General features: G+C 45.3%; 1 protein-coding gene and 1 pseudogene across 2 annotated transcripts in view; both read right to left on the reverse strand.

Moving 5' to 3' along the window:
- ANKRD29 (ankyrin repeat domain 29) overlaps positions 1 to 10,210 on the reverse strand; it is a 64,056-nt gene extending 53,846 nt beyond the window's left edge. For both annotated transcript variants that reach the window (XM_025365702.1, XM_025365701.1), the window contains exon 1: positions 10,035 to 10,210. In XM_025365702.1, the coding sequence (XP_025221487.1) occupies positions 10,035 to 10,055 (21 nt within the window). In that variant the 5' untranslated portion in view covers positions 10,056 to 10,210. The remainder of the gene's footprint in view (positions 1 to 10,034) is intronic.
- Positions 10,211 to 20,701: 10,491 nt separating this feature from the next.
- On the reverse strand, positions 20,702 to 21,709 carry LOC112611660 (annotated as a pseudogene).
- Positions 21,710 to 25,180: the final 3,471 nt, after the last annotated feature.

Raw genomic sequence — 25,180 nt, forward strand, 5'->3', positions numbered from 1 at the left:
AGAAGCTGTAAAGCTCTTTACCAAGCATGCTATTACTATTTCATCTCTTTCTTGATTTTTCTGATCACTACAATAAAACCAAGGAGCTTCTCTCAGGCTTGCTGGTTGCAACTTTCTAAGTAACAGCAAGGACAACTAAGTTGAGATCTTGCTCTGCATCAGGCAGTGTGCCAAACAATTTACTGCTTTAACTCATTTAATTCCAGGAGCAGCCCCATGAGGTAGTAGTCACGTAATATATAATGATAGGCTGCATATATGATGGTAGCCCCCTAAGATTATAATACCATATTTTTACTGTACCTTTTCTTCATTTACGTGTGTTTAGATATGCAAATGCTCACCACTGTGTATCAACTGCCTACAGTATTCCATTCAGGAGCATGCTGTACAGTTTTGTCACCTAGGAGCAATAGGCTACACCATAGAGCCTAGGTGTGCAGTTGGCTACACTCTCTACGTCTGTAGTAAGTGCACTCTCTGATGTCTGCACAATGAAGGAATAACCTAACGTGCATTTCTCAGAATGTGTCCTTGTTGTTAAGTAATGTATAACTAATATAATTATTCCCATTTTTTCTTTTTTTTTTTAAGACAGAGTCTCATTCTGTCACCCAGGCTGGAGTGGAGTGGCACGATCTCGGCTCACTGCAACCTCCTCCTCCCAGGTTCAAGCGATTCTTCTGTCTCAGCCTCCCAAGTAGCTGGGATTACAGGCACCTGCTACCATGCCTGGCTAATTTTTGTATTATTGGTAGAGATGGGTTTCACCATATTGGTCAGGCTGGTCTCGCACTCCTGAGCTCAAGTGATCCGCCCACCTTGGCCCCCCAAAGCGCTAGGATTACAGGCATGAGCCACTGCACCCAGCCTAGTCCCATGTTTTCTTTTATTTTTTACTTCTTAAAGGAAGGCCCCTCCCCTCCTCCCTTTCCCTCCCTTCCTCTCCCTTCCCCTTCCCTCTTTTAGATGGAGTCTCAATTTGTTGCCCAGGTTGGAGTGCAGTGGTGCAATCTTGGCTCACTGCAACCATGCCTGACACTAACCATGCCTGGCTAATTTCTGTACTTTTGGTAGAGCTAGCGTTTCGCCAGGTTGGCCAGACTGATCTCATACTCCTGGCCTCAAGTAATCCACCTGCCTCAGTCTCCCAAAGTGCTGCGATTACAGGCATGAGCCACCATGCCTGGCCTATTATTCTCATTTTTAAGATGAAGAAATTGAGCATAGGAATGAGTTAGTCAAGGTCACGCAGTAGGGATCTTGGCTCATCCAAATAACAGAGCTGAGATTTAAATCCAAGTTTGGGCTGGGCGCAGTGTCTCATGCCTGTAATCTCAGCACTTTGGGAGGCCCAGGACGGCGGATCATGAGGTCAAGAGATCGAGACCATCCCGGCCAACATGGTGAAACTCCGTCTCTACTAAAAATACAAAAATTGGCTTGGCATCGTGGCGCGCACCTGAAGTCCCAGCTACTCAGGAGGCTGAGGCAGGAGAATTGCTTGAATCCAGGAGGCGGAGGTTATAGTGAGCCAAGATCATGCCATTGCACTCCAGTCTGGTGACAGAAAGAGACTCTGTCCCCCACCCACCAATAAATAAATAAATAAATAAATAAATAAATACATAAATAAATGCAAGTCTGGACTGGACACGGTGGCTCACGCCTGTAATCCCAAGCACTTTGGGAGGCTGAGGCAGGAGGATCACTCGAGCTCGGGAGTTTGAGACCAGTCTGGCTGACAACGTGAAACCCTGTCTCTACTAAAAACACAAAAATTAGCTGGGTGTGACGGGGCACATGCGCAATCCCAGCTACTCGGGAGGCTGAAGCAAGGAATTGCTTGAACCTGGGAGGTGGAGGTTGCAGTGAGCCAAGATGGCACCACTGCACTCCAACCTGGGTGACAGAGCAAGACCCTGTCTAAAAAAAAGAAAAAAAAAGAAAAAAGAAAAAGTCTGATAGTCTATTTGGGTCCAGAGTCTGAGATCTTACATTTTACACCTTGTAGAAAATTGAGTGTAAGCTTCCACATTTGTCATATTCCACATTTGTCATATTTTCTTCTCTCCCTACCTGCCCCCTTCCATTTACTGTCAGAATTTTGGCTCATACACTGCTCATCTGTACACTTCCAGAAATTGTACAGGAAGGAAGGGGAGAAGAAACACAGAGGAAAATTTATTTGTACAGAACTGGAATTCTAATTAAAAGCTAAGAGGGGGTAGAGACTTAAACTCTTAGTTTTAAAAGGTTCAGAGTAATGTGGACTTCAATCGTACACTTATTAATTCAATCAAGATAATATTAGCTCTACTCAATAATGAATTTCTATGATATTAGAGGTGACATAAAATAAAGATGTAGTGATGGATTGCAAAGCTATATGCAGAAAGATGTTTTTGAGACATTACTGGCTATTCTAATCCACTGTCCCACTTTGTGCTAAGTATTTACAATTTTCAGAATGCTTAATAAACATTAAGCCTGTAAATCAAAAATAAAATTTTAAGCCCCCCAACTGACTGAGTGGACCCCCCTCTTGGCCCAGGGGATCCCAAAGAAAACCTGAAAAGTTCAGGCCATGACGGGAAGGGAGGTCTGATATACCTCATTACACCCTCCTCCCTTTGGAACTTAGGCGCAACAATTAACCAGCATTACCATTAAAATATAGTTCATAAGATTCACAAAACAGACTCTTTGTAGAATAAGATACCCAACTCCAACCTGGCTGGGGTATAGCATCATATGACAGATAGCAGACCCTAAAGGAAATATGAAATTCTTTTTTTTTTTTTTTTTTTTTGAGACAGTCTCGCTCTGTCACCCAGGCTGGAGTGCAGTGGCGCGATCTCGACTCCCTGCAAGCTCCGCCTCCCAGGTTCAAGTGATTCTCCTGCCTCAGCCTCCCGAGTAGCTGGAATTACAGGCACATGCCACTATGTCTGGCTAATTTTTGTACTTTTTAGTAGAGACAGAGTTTCACTGTATTGGCCATATTGGCCAGGCTGGTCTCAGACTCCTGACCTCAGGTGATTCACCCGCCACCTGCCTCGGCCTCCCAAAGTGCTGGGATTACAGGTGTGAGCCACCATGCCTGGCCTCCTTTTAAAAAATAATTCTCTGAGTTTCCTTTTACTTTAAAAGATACTTCTAACCAACATGTGTCTGTGTTCTCAAGCAGAAGAGATTAGGCGTTGCCAGTTGTTAAAGGAAGTTTGCTGGAGGCAAAGTGGTACCCGTGAGAAGTCACTGATAACAGCATGATGGAAAAGCCATGAAAAGTAGATGCAAAGGGGTCGTGTGGTTCAGATGCAAGCAGCCCTACATACATTGATTCTGAATCATCAAGCAGAGCCTAAATTGTGACTTATAACGCTCTGTTTATTCTTCCACAGACTCGTCTAACAAAGCGGGGCCTTTTTACACGTAGGCTTTGGAGACCCAGAGCCTAGGGCCTATGAGTCTTTCAGGAGCCTATGAAAATGAAAAAGTTAATCTATGGTTCCCAAATCAAAGTTAATACATATTCAATTAAATAGCTGCAAAACATGACACCCTGTCAACTTCATTAACCGCTAAATTTGGTATTCATAAAATACTGATGCCACATGAAAATCATTAGTAGGTCTGATCTGCTCACTGCATGAGAGTTACCAACCAACTATGACAACTGCAGAAAAATGGACAAAAGGTCAACTAAATGAGTAACTTACAGCCAAATCACTTAAAAAGTAGTATCACAAAATCCTTCCAAAAATTTTACAATAAAAAGTCTCTTTTATTATTGTGGCTGTGGGTGCATTTTAATATGTTTGACAGGATGGGTGGTGGATGAAAGAATGTTGCTAATGCAAATCTCAGACTGGCCTGGGACTCTGCTCTGGACAGACCTTCCCTCTGTGCCTTCTGGAAGTCCATTTCATAGTCATCAACTCCTCTTCATCCTTAGCCTAGGGCAGAGCACTCCCTCTCTCCCTGCCTCAACCTCAGCACTGCAGTGAATAGGCCCACCTGGCTTCCAGGCCACTGCCCCTCCATTCAGGGGTATAAATCTCTGCTCCTTCAAGACTCAGGTCATCCCATCTTCCCATCCTCTACCTCACCTCACCTAGCAGTTGTCACTTCCTGATCGTTCTTCCTTATTCACGGAAAATGTTGGCACCTGGTTTGGCAGCTGCCTTTCTACCTACCCCAAATCCTGACTTCATCCTGGGCAAAACATCCTTTACAAAACATCAACCCTCAACTTCACCTCCTTTCCCTTTACCCCAGTGGGAGAGGTTTCCTTCTGCCATTCTAGTTAATTCCACAGCAAATGGAACCCAGCTCAGGCTCACTGCCCCCAACTCCCTGAGAAATTCACTCAGCAAAATCGTCCCCATGCCTTCTCCACATTCCCTATTATGATTGAAAAAAACCTTGAGATATAATCTACATAGATAAAATTCATCCTTTCAAAGTATACAATCCAGTGGGTTTTGGTGCAATCATAATAAGGTTGCGCAACCATCACCACTATCTATTCCAGATTATCTACCCATCAACAATCACTTCCCATCCCCTTCTCTTCCCCAGCCCCTGGCAACCACTAGTCTACTTTCTGTCTCTATGGATTTGCTGATTTTGGACATTTTATTTAAATGGAATCATCCAATATATGGCACTGTGTGTCTGGCTTCCTTCACTGAATATGTTTCCAAGTTTCATCTATGTTGTAGCATGTATTAGTGCTTCATTCCTTTTTATGGCTGAATGATAGTCCATTGTACAGATTACCACGTTATGGACTAAATGCTTGTGTTCCTCCCCAAATTCATATGTTGAAGCCCTAACCACCAATGTCTTGTGAGCCCAATCCCCTGCCCCAGTTGGACCAGAAAGCAGGACCCACCACTCAGTGAGTTCAGAAGGCAAAGCACTGAACCAAAGAGGATTGTTCTCAAACTTTAAGTTCTAATAATATTTGCTTTGCTAGGTATTGGACTTGCTTGTGACCTGTCATTCCTTTCTTCCAATTTCTTCTCCCTTTTGGGGTGGAAACATGTATCCTATGCCTGTCCCACTGTCGTATTTTAGAACCACAAAACTTGTTTGAGGTAGGCGTGGTGGCTCACGCCTGTAATCCTAACACTTTGGGAGGCCAAAGCAGGATTGCTTGAGTCCAGCAGTCTGAGATCAGCCTGGGCAACACAGGGAGACCCTCATCTCTACAAAACATAAAAAATATTAGCCAAGCATGGTGGTGCAAGCCTGTAGTCCCAGCTACTTGGCAGACTGACGCAGGAGGATCCCTTGAGCCCCGGAGGTCAAGGCTGCAGTGAGTCATGATTGTACCAGCCTGGGCAGGCGACAGAGTGAGACCCTGTCTCAAAACAAAAGCAAAAACACAAAAAAACTTGTCTGATTTCACAGGCTCACAGCTAGAGAAGAATTTCACTCGGGATGAATCATACCTTGAGTCTTACCCAGTATCTGATTTAGATATTTAGATGAGACTGTGGATTTTAGAGTTGATGCTGGAACAAGCTAAGACTCTGGGGACTGTTGGGATGGAATGAATACATTTTACACACAAGACAGACATGCCAGGGACAGGGGCTGAGGACCGAATGTTTGCATCCCCCCAAAATTCATGTGTTCAAGTCCTAATGCCCACTGTGATGATTTTAGGAGGAGTCGTCTTCGGGAGTTAATTAAGTGTAAAAGAGGTTGTGAAGGTATAGCCCCCAGGATGGAATTAATGCCCTTGAAAGAGTTAGAGACACCAGAGCTTTCCCTCTTGGTCATGTGAGGAAACGGGGCACGCACAGGTGGCCACCTGTAAGTCAGGAAAAGAGCCCTCACCAGCCACCTTGATCTCAAGATTTCCTAGCTCTAGAACTGTGAGAAATAAATGTCTGTTGTTTAAGCCTCCCAATCTATGGTATTTATAATACATAACACTTTTTTTTGTTTGTTTCTTTTGAGACAGAGTCTCACTCTGTCACCCAGGCTGGAGTGCAGTGGTACAATCTTGGCTCACTGCAACCTCTGTCTCTAGGGTTCAAGTGATTCTCCTGCCTCAGCCTCCCCAGTAACTGGGATTACAGGCACCCGCAATGACGTCCAGCTGATTTTTTTATTTTTAGTAGAGACAGGGTTTCACCATGTTGGCCAGGCTGGTCTTAAACTCCTGACCTCAGGTGATCCGCCACAGCCTCCCAAAGTGCTGGGATTACAGGGATGAGCCACTGTGCCTGGCCAACATTTTGTTTTTATCATCAGTTTATGGATATTTGGATTGTTTCCACTTTCTGGCTATTATGAATACTATTGCTATGAATCTTTATGTTCAAGTTTTTGTGTGAACACGTTTTCATTTCTCTTGGGTATATTGCTAGTAGTGAAATTGCTGGGTCATGTGGTAACTCTATATTTAACTTTTTGAGGCTGGGTGCGGTGGCTCACGCCTGTAATCCCAGCACTTTGGGAGGCCAAGGCAGGCGAATCACGAGGTCAAGAGATGGAGACCATCTTGGCCAACATGGTGAAACCTGGTCTCTACTAAAAACACAAAAATTAGCTGGGCATGGTGGCATGCGCCTGTAGTCTCAGCAACTCAGGAGGCTGAGGCAGGAGAATCGCTTGAACCCAGGAGGTGGAGGTTGCGGTGAGCTGAGATCGCGCCACTGTTCTCCAGCCTGACGACAGGGCGAGACTTCATCTCAAAAAAGACAAAAAACAAAAAACAAACAAAAAAATTTTTTTTTGAAGAAAGACAAGCATGGTTTTAAAAATGACTGCATCAGCCGGGCGTGGTGGCTCACGCCTATAATCCCAGCACTTTGGGAGGCCAAGGCAGGCGGATTACCTGAGGTCAGGAGTTCGAGACCAACCTAGTCAACATGGTGAAACCCCTCTCTACTAAAAATGCAAAAATTAGCCAGGTGTGGTGGCACATGCCTGTAATCCCAGCTACTTGGGAAGCTGAGGCAGGAGAATTGCTTGAGCCTGGGACGCAGAGGTTGCAGTGAGCCGAGATCGTGCCATTGCACGCCAGCCTGGCTGACAGAGCAAGACTATGTCTTAAAAAAAATAACTAGGCCGGGCGCGGTGGCTCAAGCCTGTAATCCCAGCACTTTGGGAGGCCGAGATGGGCGGATCACGAGGTCAGGAGATTGAGACCATCCTGGCTAACACGGTGAAACCCCGTCTCTACTAAAAAAATACAAAAAAACTAGCCGGGCGAGGTGGCGGGCGCCTGCAGTCCCAGCTACTCGGGAGGCTGAGGCAGGAGAACGGCATAAACCCGGGAGGCAGAGCTTACAGTGAGCCGAAATCCAGCCACTGCACTCCAGCCTGGGCGACACAGCGAGACTCCATCTCAAAAAATAAATAAATAAAATAAATAAATAAAAAATAAAAATAAAAATGACTGTGTTATTTTATATTCCTACCAGCAATGCATGCAGATTCAATTTCTCCACATCCTTGCCAACATTCGTCATTGTCTTGCTGATTAAAGCCATCCTAGCGGGTATGAAGTGGTATCTCATTACAGTTTTGTATTTGCATTTCCAAGACCATGGCTAATAATGTTAAGCATCTTTTCAGGTGCTTACTGGCCATTTGTAAGCTTCTTGGGAGAAATGTCTATTCACATGTCCACTTTAAAATTAGGCTTTGTCTTTTTATTGTTGAAGTGCCTATTGTCATTTAAAGATGCTCAAGTCTCTACCATTTTAAAGCAAACAAACCCTTGGTCAATTCCAGATCCTTGCTGCAGCCACTGCCTTTTAAAAAGAATCTCTGGGTCGGGTGCGGTGGCTCATGCCTCTAATCCCAGCAATTTGGGAGGCTGAGGTGGGCAGATCACGTGAGGTCAGGGGTTCGAGGCCAGGCTGGCCAACATGGCGAAACCCCGTCTCTACAAAAAATATAAAACATTAGCTGGGCGTGGTGGCAGGCACCTGTAATTCTGGCTACTCAGGAGGCTGAGCCAGGAGAATTGCTTGAACCTGAGAGGTGGAGGTTGCAGTGAGTCGAGATTGTGCCACTGCACTCCAGCCTGGGTGACAAGGGCAACACTTTTTCTCAAAAAAAGAAAAAAAGAAAGAAAAAGAAAAATCTCTGTTTCTTGCAGAATTTCTTGAAAGAGTTCTCCACACTTGTGGATTCTACCCACTCTCTTTCAAGCTATTGCAATCTGGCTCCTGATCCTAACACCATTGTAAGTGCTCTCGGCAAGGTCACCAGGGCCTATTCTGTTACTAAATCCAATGGACTTTTCAATTCTTTGTTTGATTTCCCCATGGCATTAATAAACATCAAGGCCCTCTTCATCTTTGTTGAAAGATTAGAGATCCTTGGTGTAAGTGACAGCGCATGCTTCCGAGTTTTCTCATTTGTCTCTGGCTGCTCTTTCTCAAATCTTCTTCAAGATTTTGTCCTCAGTCCTCTTGTTTTCCACCTTTATACGGTTCCACTGGGCAATCATGTTCATTCCCATGGGTGCCTACTTAATACTGCTGACTCCTAAATCTCATCTCTAGCTGCTGCCCAGACTTGCCTCCTGGGATCGAGGAGTGTGTATCTGTCTAATCAACATCTCTGCTTGGATTCCCATCCATCCTCAAACTTTATCCCAAACCAAACGTTTTATCTTTATCTCTCTTGTCTTCCCTACTGAATTATGTCGATTTAAAACTCCTAAAGTCGGCCGGGCATAGTGGCTCATGCCTTTAACCTCAGCACTTTGGGAGGCCAAGGTGGGTGGCTGGTCTCAGGAGTTTGAGACCAGCCTGGCCAACATGGTGGAACCCCGTCTCTACTAAAAATACAAAAAATTAGCTGGACATGGTGGCGCACGCCTGTAATCCCAGCTACGCTGGAGGGTGAGGAAGGAGAAATCGCTTGAACCCGGAGGCCGAGGTTGCAGTGAGCCGAGATCACACCATTGCACTCAGCCTGGGCAACAAGAGCGAAACTCCGTCTCAGGAAAACAAACAAACAAACAAACAAACAAATCTTTTAAAGTCATTCACATTCGTCTACTTCGTTCCATTCTCACCACCTATGCACTGGTCCAGCACCATTTCTTAAAAAGATGACAACATCTTCCAGCTCCAACCCTCTTCTCCAAACCTAGCCAGAGATCTTTGTAACATGCACATCTCCCTGCTTACATGAGCTGTTGTCACTCCCCTGCTTACATGAGCTGTCGTCGGCAACGGGATTACAGTGGCTTCAGAGTCAGCCACACTCGGGTTTCAGTCTTAACACCATAACTTATTGGCTGCAAAACCGTGGGTGAGTTAATTTCTCTATATCTTAGTTTTCTCATTTTAAAAAAAAGAAAAAAAAAAGCCCCAAAGAGCACCTCCCATAGGTTTCCCCCAGGATTGAGACCATACACATCATGTCCTTGGTTCAGAGTCAGGCACATTTGAACTGTTTAATACATTTTAACTACTATTTTTATTAAAACCTTTCAGTCGAGGCAAATGAACCTCTTTCATCCTAAAACGTGGGGATTAGATGGAATGGCTTTAATCAACTCTTTTGAGACAAGACACCTTTGGACCCTGAAGCCTCCCTGGGTGCTGGCTACCCCTCCGGGGAGGAAGCAGCCGTGGGCGCAGCTGGTACTCCTGCATGAGGACGCAGAGGGTCAGGTTCGGGGACTCCTGCTGCAGGACAGCGCTTACCCCAGCTTCTTTACCGCCCCCGACCTGTTACCCGGCGACAGTCCCCGCCGCCCCGTCGCTGGGCAGACTCAGTCGATCCACAGCCATGAGTGCGAAGCCTCTCAGGCAGGGCAGGCAGGCAAACCGCAAACCCACAGGACGCACCCAGCCCCGCCGCTTCCTCCCGGGCCTCGCCCCGGGCGGGAGGAGAGAGGAAGGAGGAGGCGGCGGGCAGCGGGCGGCGCCCACCCCACCCCACCCCACCCGACCCCACCCGACCCCACCCGACCCCACCCGACCCCGCAGGCCCGGCCGCCAGGGCCCGGCCCCAGCCCCGGCCCCGGAGCCCGCGGCGCTCACCTTGAAGGACATCCTGCACATGTCCGCGGCCGCCCCAGCCGGAGCCCGCGCGCTTCGGGCCCGGGACGCCTGGTCCTCCCCGGCCCGTCACTCTCCCGCGGCGCTCGGCGTTCCGCAGAGGGGCGGCCTCCGACGCCGCGCGCTCCCGCCGCCCGGCCCGGCAGCAGCCGCCGCACACTGGGCCCGGCCGGAGGGGCGGCGCGGGGGCGCGCTCCGCTCTCGCGCGCGCACACTGCCCATGGGGTGCCGCGTGGACGCGCTCCAGGACCTGCCACACACGCGCGTGCACAAACACCCCAAACTTCGCACGCACTGTGCACTCTCCACACACGTCCACACTCCAACACTCTCATCCACATACACACTCCAAACTCCACACACATTGTGCATATGCTCCACATTCCACACACACACAGGTTCCACACACATTTTCCACCCTCACGCCCACTCACCTGCATGTACTCACGTACAAACTCCATATATACCCTCCCAAATAGACTGGTCTGCCCCAGAGGACTCCCAACCTTCATCACAGCACAAATATTATAATGATGTAAAAATGAAGCTTAAGGAAAAAATTCATACAATAGCTATTTTCATTATAATTTCTTTCTCGGTTTCCTGAGAAACTTTTTTTCTCCTGGGGAAAATATCTAGGAAACAAACCTTTTGAATCCACAAACAATAAGTGGTCTTTTCCTTTTCGAAGAAGAAAGGCCAATTTTGGAATAGACTCATACCCCTCCTCCTTCTCCTCATTGTTAATCCAGCAGTTACCTCCTCCTCTGGGTCTGATGCTGCAGCCCTGGAATATTGCAGTATGTGTGTTTACTCCTGCTGCCTGCCCAGGATGGGTTTCAGGGAAGTAAAACTGGGAGTTTTAGGTATAAAAGGTAATAACAGCTCTTCAAGAGCATTTTAGAAAAGTTAAAGTAAAAAAGTAGCCCAGGCACATTGGCTCATCCCTATAATCCCAGCTCTTTGGGAGGCCAAGGTGGGCAGATGACTTGAGTCTAGGAGTTTGAGACCAGCCTGGACAACATGGCAAAACCTGTCTCTACTAAAAATACAAAAATTAGCCAGGCATGGTGTTGCGGGAAGCCAGGGACCCCAAACGGAGGGACTGGCTGGAGCTGAGGCAGAGGAACATAAATTGTGAAGATTTCATGGACATTTATCACTTCCCTAATAGTATTCTTATAATTTCTTATGCCTGTCTTTACTGCAATCAATCTCTGAACATAAATTGTGAAGATTTCATTTTAATATGGACATTTATCAGTTACCAAAATTAGTACTGTTATAATTTCTTACACCTGTCTTACTTTAATCTCTTAATCTTGTTATCTTCGTCAGCTGTGATCAGGACCCTGTGATGATGGCATTAACTGTACAAATTGATTGTAAAACGTGTGTTTGAACAATATGAAATCAGTGCACCTTGAAAATGAACAGAATAACAGCGATTTTAGGGAACGAGGGAAGACAACCATAAGGTCTGACACTGCCTGTAGGGTTGGGCAGAATAGAGCCATATTTTATTTCTTGCAGAGAGCCTATAAACTGACATGCAAGTAGGAGAGATATCACTAAATTCTTTTCCTAGCAAGGAATATAATATTAAGAACCTAGGAAAAGAATTGCATTCCTGAGGGGAGGTCTATAAACGGCCGCTCTGGGAGTGTCTGTCTTATGTGGTTGAGATAAGGACTGAAATACACCCTGGTCTTCTGTGGTACCCTCAGACTCACTAGGGTGGGGAAAAACCTCACCCTGCTGAATTTGAGGTCAGACCAGTTCTCTGTTCCCAAACCCTGTTTTCTGTTGTTTAAGACGTTTATCAAGACAATATGTGCACAGCTGAACATAGATCCTCATCAGTAATTCTAATTTTGCTCTTTGCCTTGTGATCTTTGCTTTGCGTTTTGCCTTGTGATCTTTAATGGCCTCAGAAGCATGTGATCTTTGTGACCTACTTCCTGTTCGTACACCCCCTCCCCTTTTGAAGTCCTTAATAAAAACTTGCTGGTTTTGTGGCTCAGGTGGGCATTATGGATCTACTGATATATGATGTCACCCCCAGCGGCCCAGCTGTAAAATTCCTCTCTTTGTACTCTTTATTTCTCAGACCAGCCGACACTTAGGGAAAATAGAAAGAACCTATGTTGAAATATTGGGTGCTGGTTCCCCTGATACCTTGTGGTGCACACCTGTAGTCCCAGCTACTCGGGAGGCTGAGGTGGGAGGACCACTTGAACGTGGGAGGTTGAGACTGGGTCACAGCCTTCCAGCCTGGGCCACAGCCTTCCAGCCTGGGCAACAGAGCAAGACCCTGTCTCAAAAATAGAAAATAAAAACAAAACAAAAAAATAGTATAAAAGTGGATGTCTTACCCCCTCTAACTATAAGAATCCACTCATTCACTCTCCCCCCCTTCTCAATTAAATTCATAACGAATATTTAATTTAAAAGGTAAAAAACAACTACAAATAAAAGTTAGTAACAAAAATTTAAATGTTTAATCTTTATGGATAAATTGTATTACTTTGTGCTTAAAACAACCTTAAATAGAAAACATTCTGAACTTTTATAGAAAATTCCAATTTTAAAAATAAGGACTCAAAACCTTTTCCTTGCCTTGAGTGTCTATAAATGACACAGTTTTTAAGTTGCCACACAACATTATTATATAAAATCAAGCATCAGAGGTTTTGCTTTAATAGTTTTTGTTTGTTTGTTTTTTCTTCTCAGATGGAGTTTCGCTCTTTTGCCCAGGCTGGAGTGAAGTGTCACTATCCTGGCTTACTGCAACCTCCAGCCCCAAGGTTCAAGTGATTCTCCTGCCTCAGCCTCCTGAGTAGCTGGGTTTATAGGTGCCTGCCACTATGCCCGGCTAATTTTTGTATTTTTAGTAGAGATGAGTTTCACCATGTTGGCCAGGCTGGTCTCGAACTATTGACCTCAAGTGAGCTACATGGTTCGGCCTCCCAGGGTGCTAGGATTACAGGCATGAGCCACTGTGCCTGGCCTGCTTTAATAGTTTTGATAAACAACAGGGAGAAAGGAAAGAACTAATATTTTGAGTATTTTCTAGGTACAAGGCGCTTTCCTTATAAACATTTTATGGGGTGAGTATTATACCCATTCCACAGATGAAAAAACTAAGGTTCTGAGAGATTGAAGTAATTTGCTAATAAGTGATAGGGCTAGGCATTTTTCTAGCTCCAAAGCCTGTTTCCTTTCCGTTACACTTGAGCTCAAAGCTGCTTTTCTCTGGCCAGGGTGCTGATGGCATTCTTGTCAGTCTCTGGAAAGAATGTGCCTAACACTGTCTCATGCACATGGTTAAACTCATCTTCATATAAACAGCTCTGAAATGGAAAAAAGCCCTCATGGTCACAACAGGCAATTCTTTCTAAAACGGTCTACTCCAAACTTTAATAGTGACCCACTGGACCTAATATGATATTTAATCTGCACAGCCCAGCTTTCTTATCCAAACAACTTCTCACTACCCAAATCAAGAGCCTCTCCATCCTTGTCATCCTGTCAAATAAAAGAGAGAAAGGAAATAACTAATATTTTGAGTGTTTTCTAGGTACAAGGTGCTTTCCTTATAAACATTTTATGAGATGAGTATTATATATATTCCATAGATGAAAAAACTAACGTTCTGAGAAAATGGAATAATTTGCTAATAAGTGATAGAGGTAGGCGTTTGTCTAGCTCCAAAATCTTACCACTGTTCTCTTCCCACTATGACTCTCTTTTATCTCCTCTCTTTTGTCTGCCAAATCCCAACCTGCCCAGGGTGTTACCCCCAGCTCAAGTTCCTCTTCCTACACCCTGGTCATCAGTCATCTTCCTCCCAACTTTGCTAAGCTCTTGCCATGGTTCTGCTCTACACCACATCCCTCAACCCTAATTCCACAGGGTCTGGTATTGCTCTCAACTCTAATTCTGTTGCTTTTAACTTCTTCAGCAGAGTTGAAATTCTTCAAGGCCAGGCCCTGTGTCTTACATATCTTTTATTTTCCCCAGGGGCTAGTTTACGGCTGGAGGCATGGTAGGTGGTCAAAACTTATTCATCATTGAATTAGTAAAAGAGTCAGGGGGTTGTGTTATCCACATCTACCAAGTCAGAAGGCCCACTCTTATCCACAGACATGCATTACTCAGATGCACAGACATCTGTGTTGGTCTGAAATGAGGCCATCGTCATTGTCACCTTCTGTTCACACCAGCACAGACCTTGATGTGTTTGGCCTCTATTTTGCACTGTCCCAGTTGATGGTCCAACAGGATTTGCCCTCGACAGAATTGAGAAGTAGGTCAATCTGGTCTACTATGCTTTCTTTTTTTTTGCTTTTTTTTTTTTTTTTCCTTCAAGACGGAGTCTTGCTCTGTCACCCAGGCTGGAATGCAGCGGCGTGATCTTGGCTCACTGCAACCTCCGCCTCCTGGGTTCAAGCGATTCTCCTGCCTCAGCCTCCTGAGTAGCTGGGATTATAGGCACGGGCCACCAAACCCAGCTAATTTTTGTGTTCTTAGTAGAGACAGGGTTTCACCATGTTGTCCAGGCTGGTCTCAAACTCTTAACTTCGTGATCTGCCAGCCTCTGCCTCCCAAAGTGCTGGGATCACAGGCATGAGCCACTGTGCCCAGCCTACTGAGCTTTTTAGCTCCCTTTTTGTAATCAGGCTCCTTTATCCAACTAAGAGTTCATCCTGGACATCTTGTCTGTCTTCATTCTCTGTCTACTTACCCATCCCACATCTTTTAAAATTTTTGTATCTATTTTTTATAAGGATAGAGTCTCTGTCACCCAGGCTGGAGTGCAGTGGGTCATAGCTCACTGCAGCCTGGAATTCCTGGGCTCAAGCAATCCTATTGCCTCTGCCTCCTGAGTAACTAGCACTACAGGCACATGCCACTATACCAGCTAATTTTTAAAAACATTTTTTTACAGATCGGATCTCGCTATGTTGCTTCAAGCTGATCTTGAACTTCTGTCCTCAAGCCATCCTCCCACCTCAGCCTCCCAAAGTGCTGGGATTACAGGCTTAAGCCACCATGCCCAGCCCTTATTTAGTTTTTAATTTTTATTTAATGTTATTTTTTAGAGCTGGGGGCATCATTGTATTGCCCAAGCTGGTCATTAAGTCACAGGCTCAAGTGATTCTCCCTGTCAGCTTCCCAAAGTGCTGGGATTACAGGTGCATGCCACCATGCCCAGCTTCCACCTCACATCTCTCGGCTAGTTAGCTTATTGGAATTTACCTTAAATGAGGCTTCTTGCAGTAGGGACTGTAGCAGACACAGCTTTGAGTAATCTACCCAACACCCATTGCTCCCTTCCTTTCCCTATCAGAATGTCAGTTTTGCTCAGTTTTGTCCATCATACTCCCCCTAGAGATTTGCTTAAGGGGTACATAGCCCTTTGTTCCATCCAAAGTCCTCCTGTTTAGGCTGGTGATAATGCTTGAATTAGGTGTGGGCAGGTGACAAATTCTGATCTTTGAGATGTTAGAGGAGGTCTGTTGGGGGCTTTTGAGAAAGATTTCCTTGGTTTTAAGATATACCCAGGAGAAGATGGTCCTTCTTCCTTGGAACACTGTACTGTACAAATACAATGCCTGGAATGGCTGCAGCCACCTTGTGACCATGAGGAAAACTACCCCCTGAAGGTGGCAGAGCAGACCATGGTGTCACTAAGGCCCTGTGTTGACCAATGGGGAATTCTTACTTCTTTCTATTTTCTTTTCTTTTCTTTTCTTTTTTTTTTTTTTGAGGTGAAGTTTCGATCTAGGCTGGAGTGCAATGGCATGATTTCTGCTCACTGCAACCTCTGCCTCCCTGGTTCAAGCAATTCTCCTGCCTCAGCCTCCCAAGTAGCTGGGATTACAGGCGTGTGCCACCACGCCCGGCTAATTTTTGTACTTTTAGTAGAGACGGGGTTTCATCATGTTGTCCAGGCTGGTCTCGAACTCCTGACCTCGTGATCTGCCCGTCTCAGCCTCCCAAAGTGCTGGGGGATTACAGGTGTGAGCCACTGTGCCCAGCTCACAATCTTTCTTAAGCATATAGTAACATAATGGGAATATGTATATTCTGCTCTTTACAAAGCATTGTAATGTGACCATTTCCTCCTAGCATTAACAGTTCTCTGAAAATCCGTTATTTATTTATTTATTTATTTAGCGATGAAGTTTTACTCTTGTTGCCCAGGCTGGAGTGCAATGGCACGATCTTGGCTCACTGCAACCTCACTGTTCTGGGTTCAAGTGATTCTCCTATCTCAGCCTTCCAAGTAGCTGAGATTACAGGCACATGCCACCACACCCGGCTAATTTTTGTATTTTTAGTAGAGACAGGGATTCATCATATTGGTCAGGCTGATCTCGAACTCCTGACCTCAGCTGATACACCCCCATCGGCCTCCCGAAGAGCTGGGATTACAGGCATGAGCCACCGTGCCCAGCAAAATCCATCTCTTAATGGCTGCATTTATATTGCATATACTATAATTTATTCAACCTTTCTCCTTTTATAAGACCTTTATGTAGGTTTTCATTTCTATTATTAAAAATAACTACTCAGCTAGCCTTCACTAAAGGCATTTCTGCTTATTGTCATGATACATACCCAGGGAGGCACATCGAAAACCAGAGGAAACTAGACGATGAGTAAAGTTCTGCTGCCCAATTTGTTAGTATCATTGCAAACCCTAAGATAGAAAGCATCTTTTGGAACCCTGCAATTCTATCATCCAAGAAAAAATATTCTTTTATTGCTCTTCTACAGTGGCTCACGCCTGTAATCCAAGCACTTTGGGAGGCCCAGGAGGGCAGGTTGCTTGAGCTCAGGAGTTTGAGAGCAGCCTGGGCAGCACAGTGAAACCCCGTCTCTACTAAAAATACAAAAAATTAGCTGGGTGTGGTGATGCACACCTGTGGTCCCAGCTGCTCAGGAGGCTGAGGCAGGAGAGTCACTTGAACCTGGGAGGTGGAGGTTGCAGTGAGCCGAGATCGCATCACTGCACTCTAGCCTGCGTGACAGAGCGAGACTCTGTTTTTTTAAAAAAAATACAAAAACAAACTAAAAAATCTCTACACTTCCAGCCTGGGCAACATGACAAAACCCTACCTCTACTAAAAAAAATACAAAAAATTAGCCAGGCTTAGTGACATGCTCCTATAGTTCCAGCTACTCAGGAAACGAGGCTTCCTGCAGTGGGGATCTCATTTGCTAACATTTTTCTATTGTTCTTTGGTTCACTGCTAACAGTCGTGTAAATCCTTGTTTGCTTGCTGAAGCACTCTCTTCTTTTGGGTGGGGCATCCGAATGTTGCCATCTGGCGGGGTGCCCTGGCCCAGGGAAGGCTGGTCCTGGCTTGGCTTTTTGTGAAGATTCCACTGCACTTCCTTCTTTTCCCCGGGGAGGAGGAGTCCCACACTGACATGGAGGAACTCTAGAAAATGGCCCAATGATCCTCCGAGTAGCCAATAACCGTCTTGGTCTCTTTTTACTGTTTGCTTTTTGGTATATTCTTTTCATTTATTTTTACTTTTTAAGAGATGGGGTCTCGCGCTGTTGCACGGACTGTAGTGTGCAGTGGCATAATCATAGCTCACCGAAGCCTTGAATTCCCGGGCACAAAGGATCCTCCCACCTCAGCCTCCTGAATAGCCGGAAGTATAGGTGCAAACCACCATGCCTGGCTAATTTTTGCCTGCCTGCCTTCCTGCCTTCCTGCCTTCCTGCCTTCCTTCCTTCCTTCCTTCCTTCCTTCCTTCCTTCCTTCCTTCCTTCCTTCTTTCTTTCTTTCCTTCCTTCCTTCCTTCTTCCCTCCCTTCCTCTCTTCCTTTCCTTTCCTTTCCTTTCCTTTCCTTTTTCTTTTCTTTTTTCTTTTTTAGATAGGGTCTCGCTATGTTGCCCAGGAGGATCTCGACTCTTGGCTTCGAGCCATCCTCCCACCTCAGCCTCTCAGACCGTTGGGGTTGCAGGCATGAGCCACTGCACCTGGCGTTGGATGCTCTAGTAATTTTGCTTTTATTATCCATCATAGTGATTTAATAAAATGTTAGATTTCCTTCACTCTAGTGATGGAATGGACGATGCTCCACTGGGGTCAGTTGCCCTCAGCACTGCTCCATCAGATGCTTTGGAGTTTGGATCATGCAGTGATGAGCCCTGAATACATGGCAGGATTTCTGGGAGCCTCATATGTGACCCAGTGGATGAGGCACAGGTCTAGAAATGCCAGTCTTAAGGAGCCTTCAGTCCCTGGCCAGACATCTAGCTGTTGCCTGAGTGTTTGGTTTTCATTTGGGTATTTAGCATTACTGTGTAACTCTCAGCTTCCAACCTTTGTTTAAGGAGAGTCTGGGCTAATGGTTGGAAAGTACCCTATCACTAATCTGGCCCTTGGGAATAGAAGCATCTATTATGAATGGGCCCAGAGGAGGCGTCTCCTAAGTGAAGCTGCCTTCGACATTCTGCTGAGGGTTCCAAGTATTCACACAAGAGCAGTATCTTTGAATGTACTGGGGACTCTGAATTCTGTCTAGTTGACATATCTGTCCTTAGATTTTACTGCCAAGTTGCTAAACCCATAGTGGGTAAAACGTCGGAGATACGTACACACAGACTTAGTTCTAAATTATTTGCCAATTGGCACTTGTTTCATGTAATCTTTAGTTGAATCAAAACCAAGAAGCCAAAAAAGCTGAGTTCAATCATTAGGGAAAATGGACAAAAAGACTCCCGTGCTATGGAAATTGTCTCATAGCTTTACATGGGGGCAAGAGTGGAATGCAAATTTCATTTTGTTTATGGCAAAAACGGATCTCCTGCCCCCATGGCTGAAATGCAGAAAGTAGTATTTTTATTAACATTTGACTTTTGGGGCCCTGTTTGGCAATTCTATAGTAAAGTCACAAATTATATATAATATACCAGATTAGAGTGTACATCTCAAGTGTGGCTGGAGCCTCATTCTTTCAGTAAGGGTTCCTTAGTGGGCTTCTCACAGCTTAGAGGTAATATGGCAGCTTAGAGTTGCAGGAACCTCAGTGGGCTGAGCATCAGATGATGAGCCACATGGGGGCAGAAGCTGTGTGTGCCTCCTTTTGGCAGCCGCGATGCCAAGTCCAGAGCCTAGCACATCATTGGTGTTCACTGAGCATTTCTGAATAAATGAATCCTCACAGAGTATCTGAGGATCCACAAACCTCTCATATATGAAACCAAAGTTTCTGATGCACTTTCCTCTAACGAGATGGGGAGCCTATGTTTTTGCGGTTCGTCTCATATTCAGAAATCTAAGGCATGTGGCCACCAGCTTCCAAGTGAGGCCACAGGGCAAGTGAAAATAAAGGATATCATCCTATTTTCACAGGAGGAATATTGCCTGGTAGGACAACTATCACAGCTCCACTGAAGGCAGCGCCTTCTCCCCTCCACCCCGCAAAGACCTGCCACTATGGGTCCCCAGCATGGGGCTTGGAAGGGCCTGAGAGGCCTGAAAGTACTTGCTAAGGGGCCATGACTCCATCTTTGTGTATGTCTATGTGTGTTTTAAATTAAATGATCACGTGTGTGTGTGTGTGTGTGTGCGCGCGCGTGTGTGTGGTGGTGATGGTGAGGGCTCAGGAATTTTGAAGTTGTACAAGGGACCTTGGACTTTTACAGGATGTCTGCTCCCCCTTCCCCCACTGTCCCAGTGATGCAGGTCAAACTAAGCTCAGGCCACAGCCCTTCAGAGGGCACGATTGGCTTTGGGGCCTTCTATGAAGGTGTAGAATTCTTAGTTCCCCCAGCAAGTAGAATGGGGCTGGAGAAGGAACAAGACGTGGGAAACACTAGGGTAGAAATCCAAGTGATTTCATTGGAAAGAGAAATGTCAGAGGCTCTCAGAACAGCCACGATCAAACATGCCTTCTGGACAAAAAGGTTCTTATAACATCCGCCTTCAGTCCGGTGCCAGAATTGTGACACAGTGGTAATGTGCTGATCTCAGGGTGGGACGCATGCCCTCAGTCTTTCCTAGGCAAGTCCTGTGCCTGCTGGGGCTCAGCAGGTGGCCTAAGGGCCAGACTACTCTGCTCAATCATGAGGCTAGTCAGGCTCACTGAGTGGGCAGCGATCTGGGAAGCTTCAAACAGGAAATGAAGAAAGCTAAAGTCTGGTTCAGTGTCCCAGGGGGATCTGGGGAAGACAGTAGGGGGAGGGTAATCGAGGCAGACCAACTGGCGAGAGGAGATTAGGGCAGTGACAGCTTCCATGGAACTCCTGAAAGGCCTTCCAACACCCTTGGGGCCCTGGCAAGGTCAAAAAGTGGGGAGCAGTGAGCTATGTCCAGTGCAGGAGGCCAGCAGGTGGAAGCAGAAATGCAATCTCTAAGGACTGATGCAAAGAATGCTTCCAGGTGCTGAGAAATTGGCATCCCAGGCAGGCTCCTGGACAGAAATTCAGACACAATGGGTCAAGACCTGTGTCCAGAACTGCACATAAAGGCAATCAGTAGCTTTAATTGGAGGTGTACTATGTATTAGCATTGCATTTGGCCCTTTTAATTATTACTTCCTTCAGTATTCACAAATCTTTTTTTTTTAATTTGTTTTTGGCTGTAAATTTATTCAATGCAAAATTATCCTCTCCAGTTTTACGGAGGAGGCTGACCATGTCCACGACCAAATCTGCCCCTAAACTGAAATTCAGTTGCTGACCCAGCCCCCAGCCTCGGCTTTCTTGTCGGCAACCAGGGGGCACAGCACTCTGTCTGTAGGTAACTCTGTTGGCTTCCCCTCTTGTGAGTCTTGCAAGTTGTTCACTCTCCAGGTCTTTAGGCCGAGACCTGCCAGTCTTTGGACAGCTGTGGCATAGGGTGGCAGGAACACTCTCCGGAGGGAGATGAAGGTAATCACAAAGATACTGGATACCCTCATTGGTAAGTTACCAATAGAAATGTCTCCAGGCAAACTGTTCTTTCACATAGCCTTCGGACCCAAGAGACTGCATGGCCTTCATGACATGAAGGTTGGGCACATTTTTGTCTGCCAGCTCTGGGTGCTTATGAAAGGACACAAAGATAGATGTGTACCCGCCCCCCCCGCCCCCGCTACACCCTTTTGTTCTGCTCTCTAATCTTTGCACATACCAGAGATTTCGTAAATTCTGTGAGTACCTGTTTTTCTGCACGTACCAGAGATTTTGTAAGTTCTGAGGCAAGGTCACAAGACGTGTTTAGTAAGATAAACTCTTGCTGCCATAAACCTGCTCTCCCGCCTCAAAGGTTGAACCGAAATATCAGAAATGGCGGGAACCAATCATAGTTAGCCAAATCGCCTTGTTCAAACACTAGCCAATCATATATCTGATTTGTATAATAACTCTATGCCCACTTTTCTTAGACTATATAACACTGCTCGGAGCTCAGTGGGGGGAGCTCTCCTGCCCGTCTCGTTTCGCAAGCGAGTGAGAGTTCCAGGTTCGAACCTGTAATAAAGATCCTTGCTGCTTAGCTTTGACTCTGGACTCTGGTGGTCTTCTTCGGGGAATAAACGGTCTGGGCATAACACTTAGGCGTGTGGACATCCTTCTTGGTCACCATGACTCCCTCCTTAAAAAGGAGTTCATAAATGGCAATCTGGTTCTTCTTAAGCATCAACATCTCGGCGGCTGTAGGGTCTGGGGCCGGGGCTGGAAAGAATATTTATAAATCTTATGCCACGGGTAAAATTTTTCACATGAAGAAACTGAGACTTGACTGGGCGCGGTAGCTCTCGCCTGTAATCCCACCACTTTGGGAGGCAGAGGTGGGCGGATCACGACGTCGGGAGACTGAGACCATCCTGGCCAACATGGTGAAACCCCATCTCTGTGGGGAAAAGAAAGATTAGACTGTTACCATGTCTATATAGAAAGAAAAAGACATAAGAGACTCCATTTTGTTCTGCATTTGAGATGCTGTTAATCTGTGACCCTACCCCCAACCTTGTCCTTGCAAGAGACATGTGCTGTGGTGACTCAAGGTTTAAAGGATTTTGGGCTGTGCAGGGTGTGCTTTGTTAAACAAGTGCCTGAAGGCAGTATGCTTGTGAAAAGTCATCACCATTCTCTTAATCTCAAGTACTCAGGGACACTTATACTGCCAGAGGTCGCAGGGACCTCTGCCTAGGAAAGCTAGGTATTGTCCAAGGTTTCTCCCCATGTGATAGTCTGAAATATGGCCTCGTGGGAAGGGAAAGACCTGATTGTCCCCCAGCCTGACACCCGTGAAGGGTCTCTGCTGAGGACTAGTATAAGAGGAAAGAAGGCCTCTTGGCAGTTGAGATAGAGAAAAACATTTGTCTCCTGCCCGTCCCTGGGCAATGGAACATCTTGGTGTAAAACCCGATTGTATGTTCTGTTTACTGAGAAAGGAGAAAACCGCCTTAGGGCTGAAGGTGGGACTTGCTAGCGCAATGCTGCTCTTTATGCACTAAAAAGGTTTGTGGAGATGTTTACATATGCATATCAAGGCACAGCACTTTTCCTTAAACTTATGTCACAGAGATCTGTATTCATATGTCTTACTGCTGACCTTCTCCCTACGATGATCCTATTATCCTGCCACTTCCCTTTTTATAAGACGGTAAAGGTAATGATCAATAAATACTGAGGGAACTCAGAGACCCATGCTGGCCGTGGGTCCTCTGTATTGTGAGCGCCGGACCCCTGGGCCCACTTTTTCTTTCTCTATACTTTGTCTCTGTGTCTCATTTCTTTTCTCAAGTCTCTCATTCCACCTAACGAGAAATGCCCACAGGTGTGGAGGGGCAGGCCACCCCTTCATATCTCTACTAAAAAAAGTACAAAAAATTAGCTGGATGTGGTGGCGCACACCTCTAGTCCCAGCTATGGAGGCTGAGGCAGGAGAATTGCTTGAACCCAGGAGGCAGAGGTTGCAGTGAGCCGAGATCACACCACTGCACTCCAGCCTACAAGACAGAGTGAGACTCCATCTCAAAAAAAAAAAAAAAGAGAAAAGAAAAGAAAAAGAAAAGAAACTGAGGCTTAAAAAATTAATTGTCAAATAAAGATGTAATATATTTAATGTGTTTTATGTGATGATTTGATATGCGATACAGTGTGTAGTGATTACTATAGTCAAATTAATCCATGCATCCATCACCATCCATGCTGTACATGAGATCCCCAGAACTTGTTCCCGTGGTAGCTGAAACTTTGCAGCCTTTGATCAACATCTCTCCATTTCCTGCGCCCCCTGGTCCCTGGCAACCACCATTCTACTCTCGTGGTAGGTCCAGCCCTGCAGTGGACACTTTCACATACATAATGTCATTTAACCTTCACAATATCTTTATCATCATTTTTTATTTCAGGTGAGGGATTGGAAGCATAGAGAGACTGAGTGACTTGCCTCAACTCACACAGGAAGGAAGTAATAACCCAATTAATGGGACGGGGACATGTGTCAGAGCAAACCAGCACCAAGAGTGCCCTGAAGTTGATGTTCCATGGGAGAGGAAGAGACCTAAGCATTAAGGATGTAATACTTGCTATATGCATTTAGTCCTCCTTAGCCTAAAACCTGAGTTAGTGACAATCTCGTAAGACGGAGAGAAATTTTGAAGATACACAACTTCAAGGAGTGTGGCTTACGTACTAAGTGCTGGGAGTGGCTTTCACCTGAAATAACCCAAAGATGCATTTGTTCTTCATAATGCATGAGTCACGGATTTAGCCCATACATTGAGTTCATATTATTAAAACAACCACCTTACACCCATGTCTCCGTGCAGAGGCAGCTAAATCAGTAGGTGCTATTGTGGAGTAAGTGAAATGAATTTTAACTTTAGCATATGTGTCATTTCTTTTGAGTTGTCTAAACTTGGGTACAATTACTCATACTGAGCCAAGAGAATGAAGCAGGTTATTTCATGCCCTTTTAAAAAAGGTTATAAAACTCTGATTTTTTTTTGGTTTTTTTTTGAGACAGGGTCTTGTTCTATCATCTAGGCTGGGGTGCACTAATGAGATCATGGCTCACTCCAGCCTTGACTTCCCAGGCTCAACCGATCCTCTTGCTTCAGCCTCCCTATTGGCTGGGAATATAGGCGCAAGCCATCACCCCTGGCTAATTTTTGTACTTTTTGTAGAGATAGGGTCTAGTCATGTTGCCCAGGCTTGTTTCAAACTCCCGGGCTCAAGTGATCCTCTTGTCTTAGGCTCCCTAAATGCTGGAATTATAAGTGTAAGCCACTGCACCTGGCCCAATTCTGATATTTTGTATTTCTTATATGTACAGTTGAATGAATAGTAAAGATTTAACATAGTATTAGAGCATCATAAGGTTAGAAACTATCAAGTAATAATAATCAACAAATGATTAAAACATTTTTTTTTTCTTGGAGACAGAGTATCTTTCTGTTGCCCAGGCTGGAGTACAGTGGCGCAATCCTGGCTCACTGCAACTTCTGCCTCCTGGGTTCAAGCGATTCTCCCGCCTCAGCTTCCCAAGTAGCTGGGATTACAGGCGCCTGCCACCAAGCCTGGCTAATTTTTGTATTTTTAGTAGAGATGGGGTTTCACTATGTTGGCCAAGCTTGTCTCAAACTCCTGACCTCAAGTGATCCTCCTGCCTCGGCCTCTGAATGCAGTCAAAGTGAATTGACCAATATTTTATAATACGCAATACAACTGGGTTATGAGAAAGATGATCACATAGTTGGATGTCATGGCCATATGAAAATACTAAAAAAGTTTATAAACACTTTCAGTTTTTGTGCTTTTCTCGTTGCAGCAACAAACAGTTCATCTACTGGCACAGATTGAGAGATCATACTTTATTTTAAATAGGCAGGACCACTCTGAAACCATCTCAACAGCTGAAAAACTAACTTTTGTGGCTTTTTTTCCTTTTTAAATTCTTTTTGCTTATCAATGTTAGTGAACTTTTCAATACCCGATGAGAGGATTAAAGAAACTTCTTCATTCAAGGTAAACCACACTTTTTCCAATTTAGACATAAGGGAGAAATTATTTCTTCTAAGATCAACTTATAGAAGGTACATAAAGAAGGAAAAGAGAAAATATAAAATGTAACCCATAGCCAAGGGGAAAAAATGAGGTCAATGCT

Source organism: Theropithecus gelada, chromosome 18 (genome assembly GCF_003255815.1).
Source record: "Theropithecus gelada isolate Dixy chromosome 18, Tgel_1.0, whole genome shotgun sequence".
In the NCBI taxonomy this organism is placed as follows: Eukaryota; Metazoa; Chordata; class Mammalia; order Primates; family Cercopithecidae; genus Theropithecus; species Theropithecus gelada.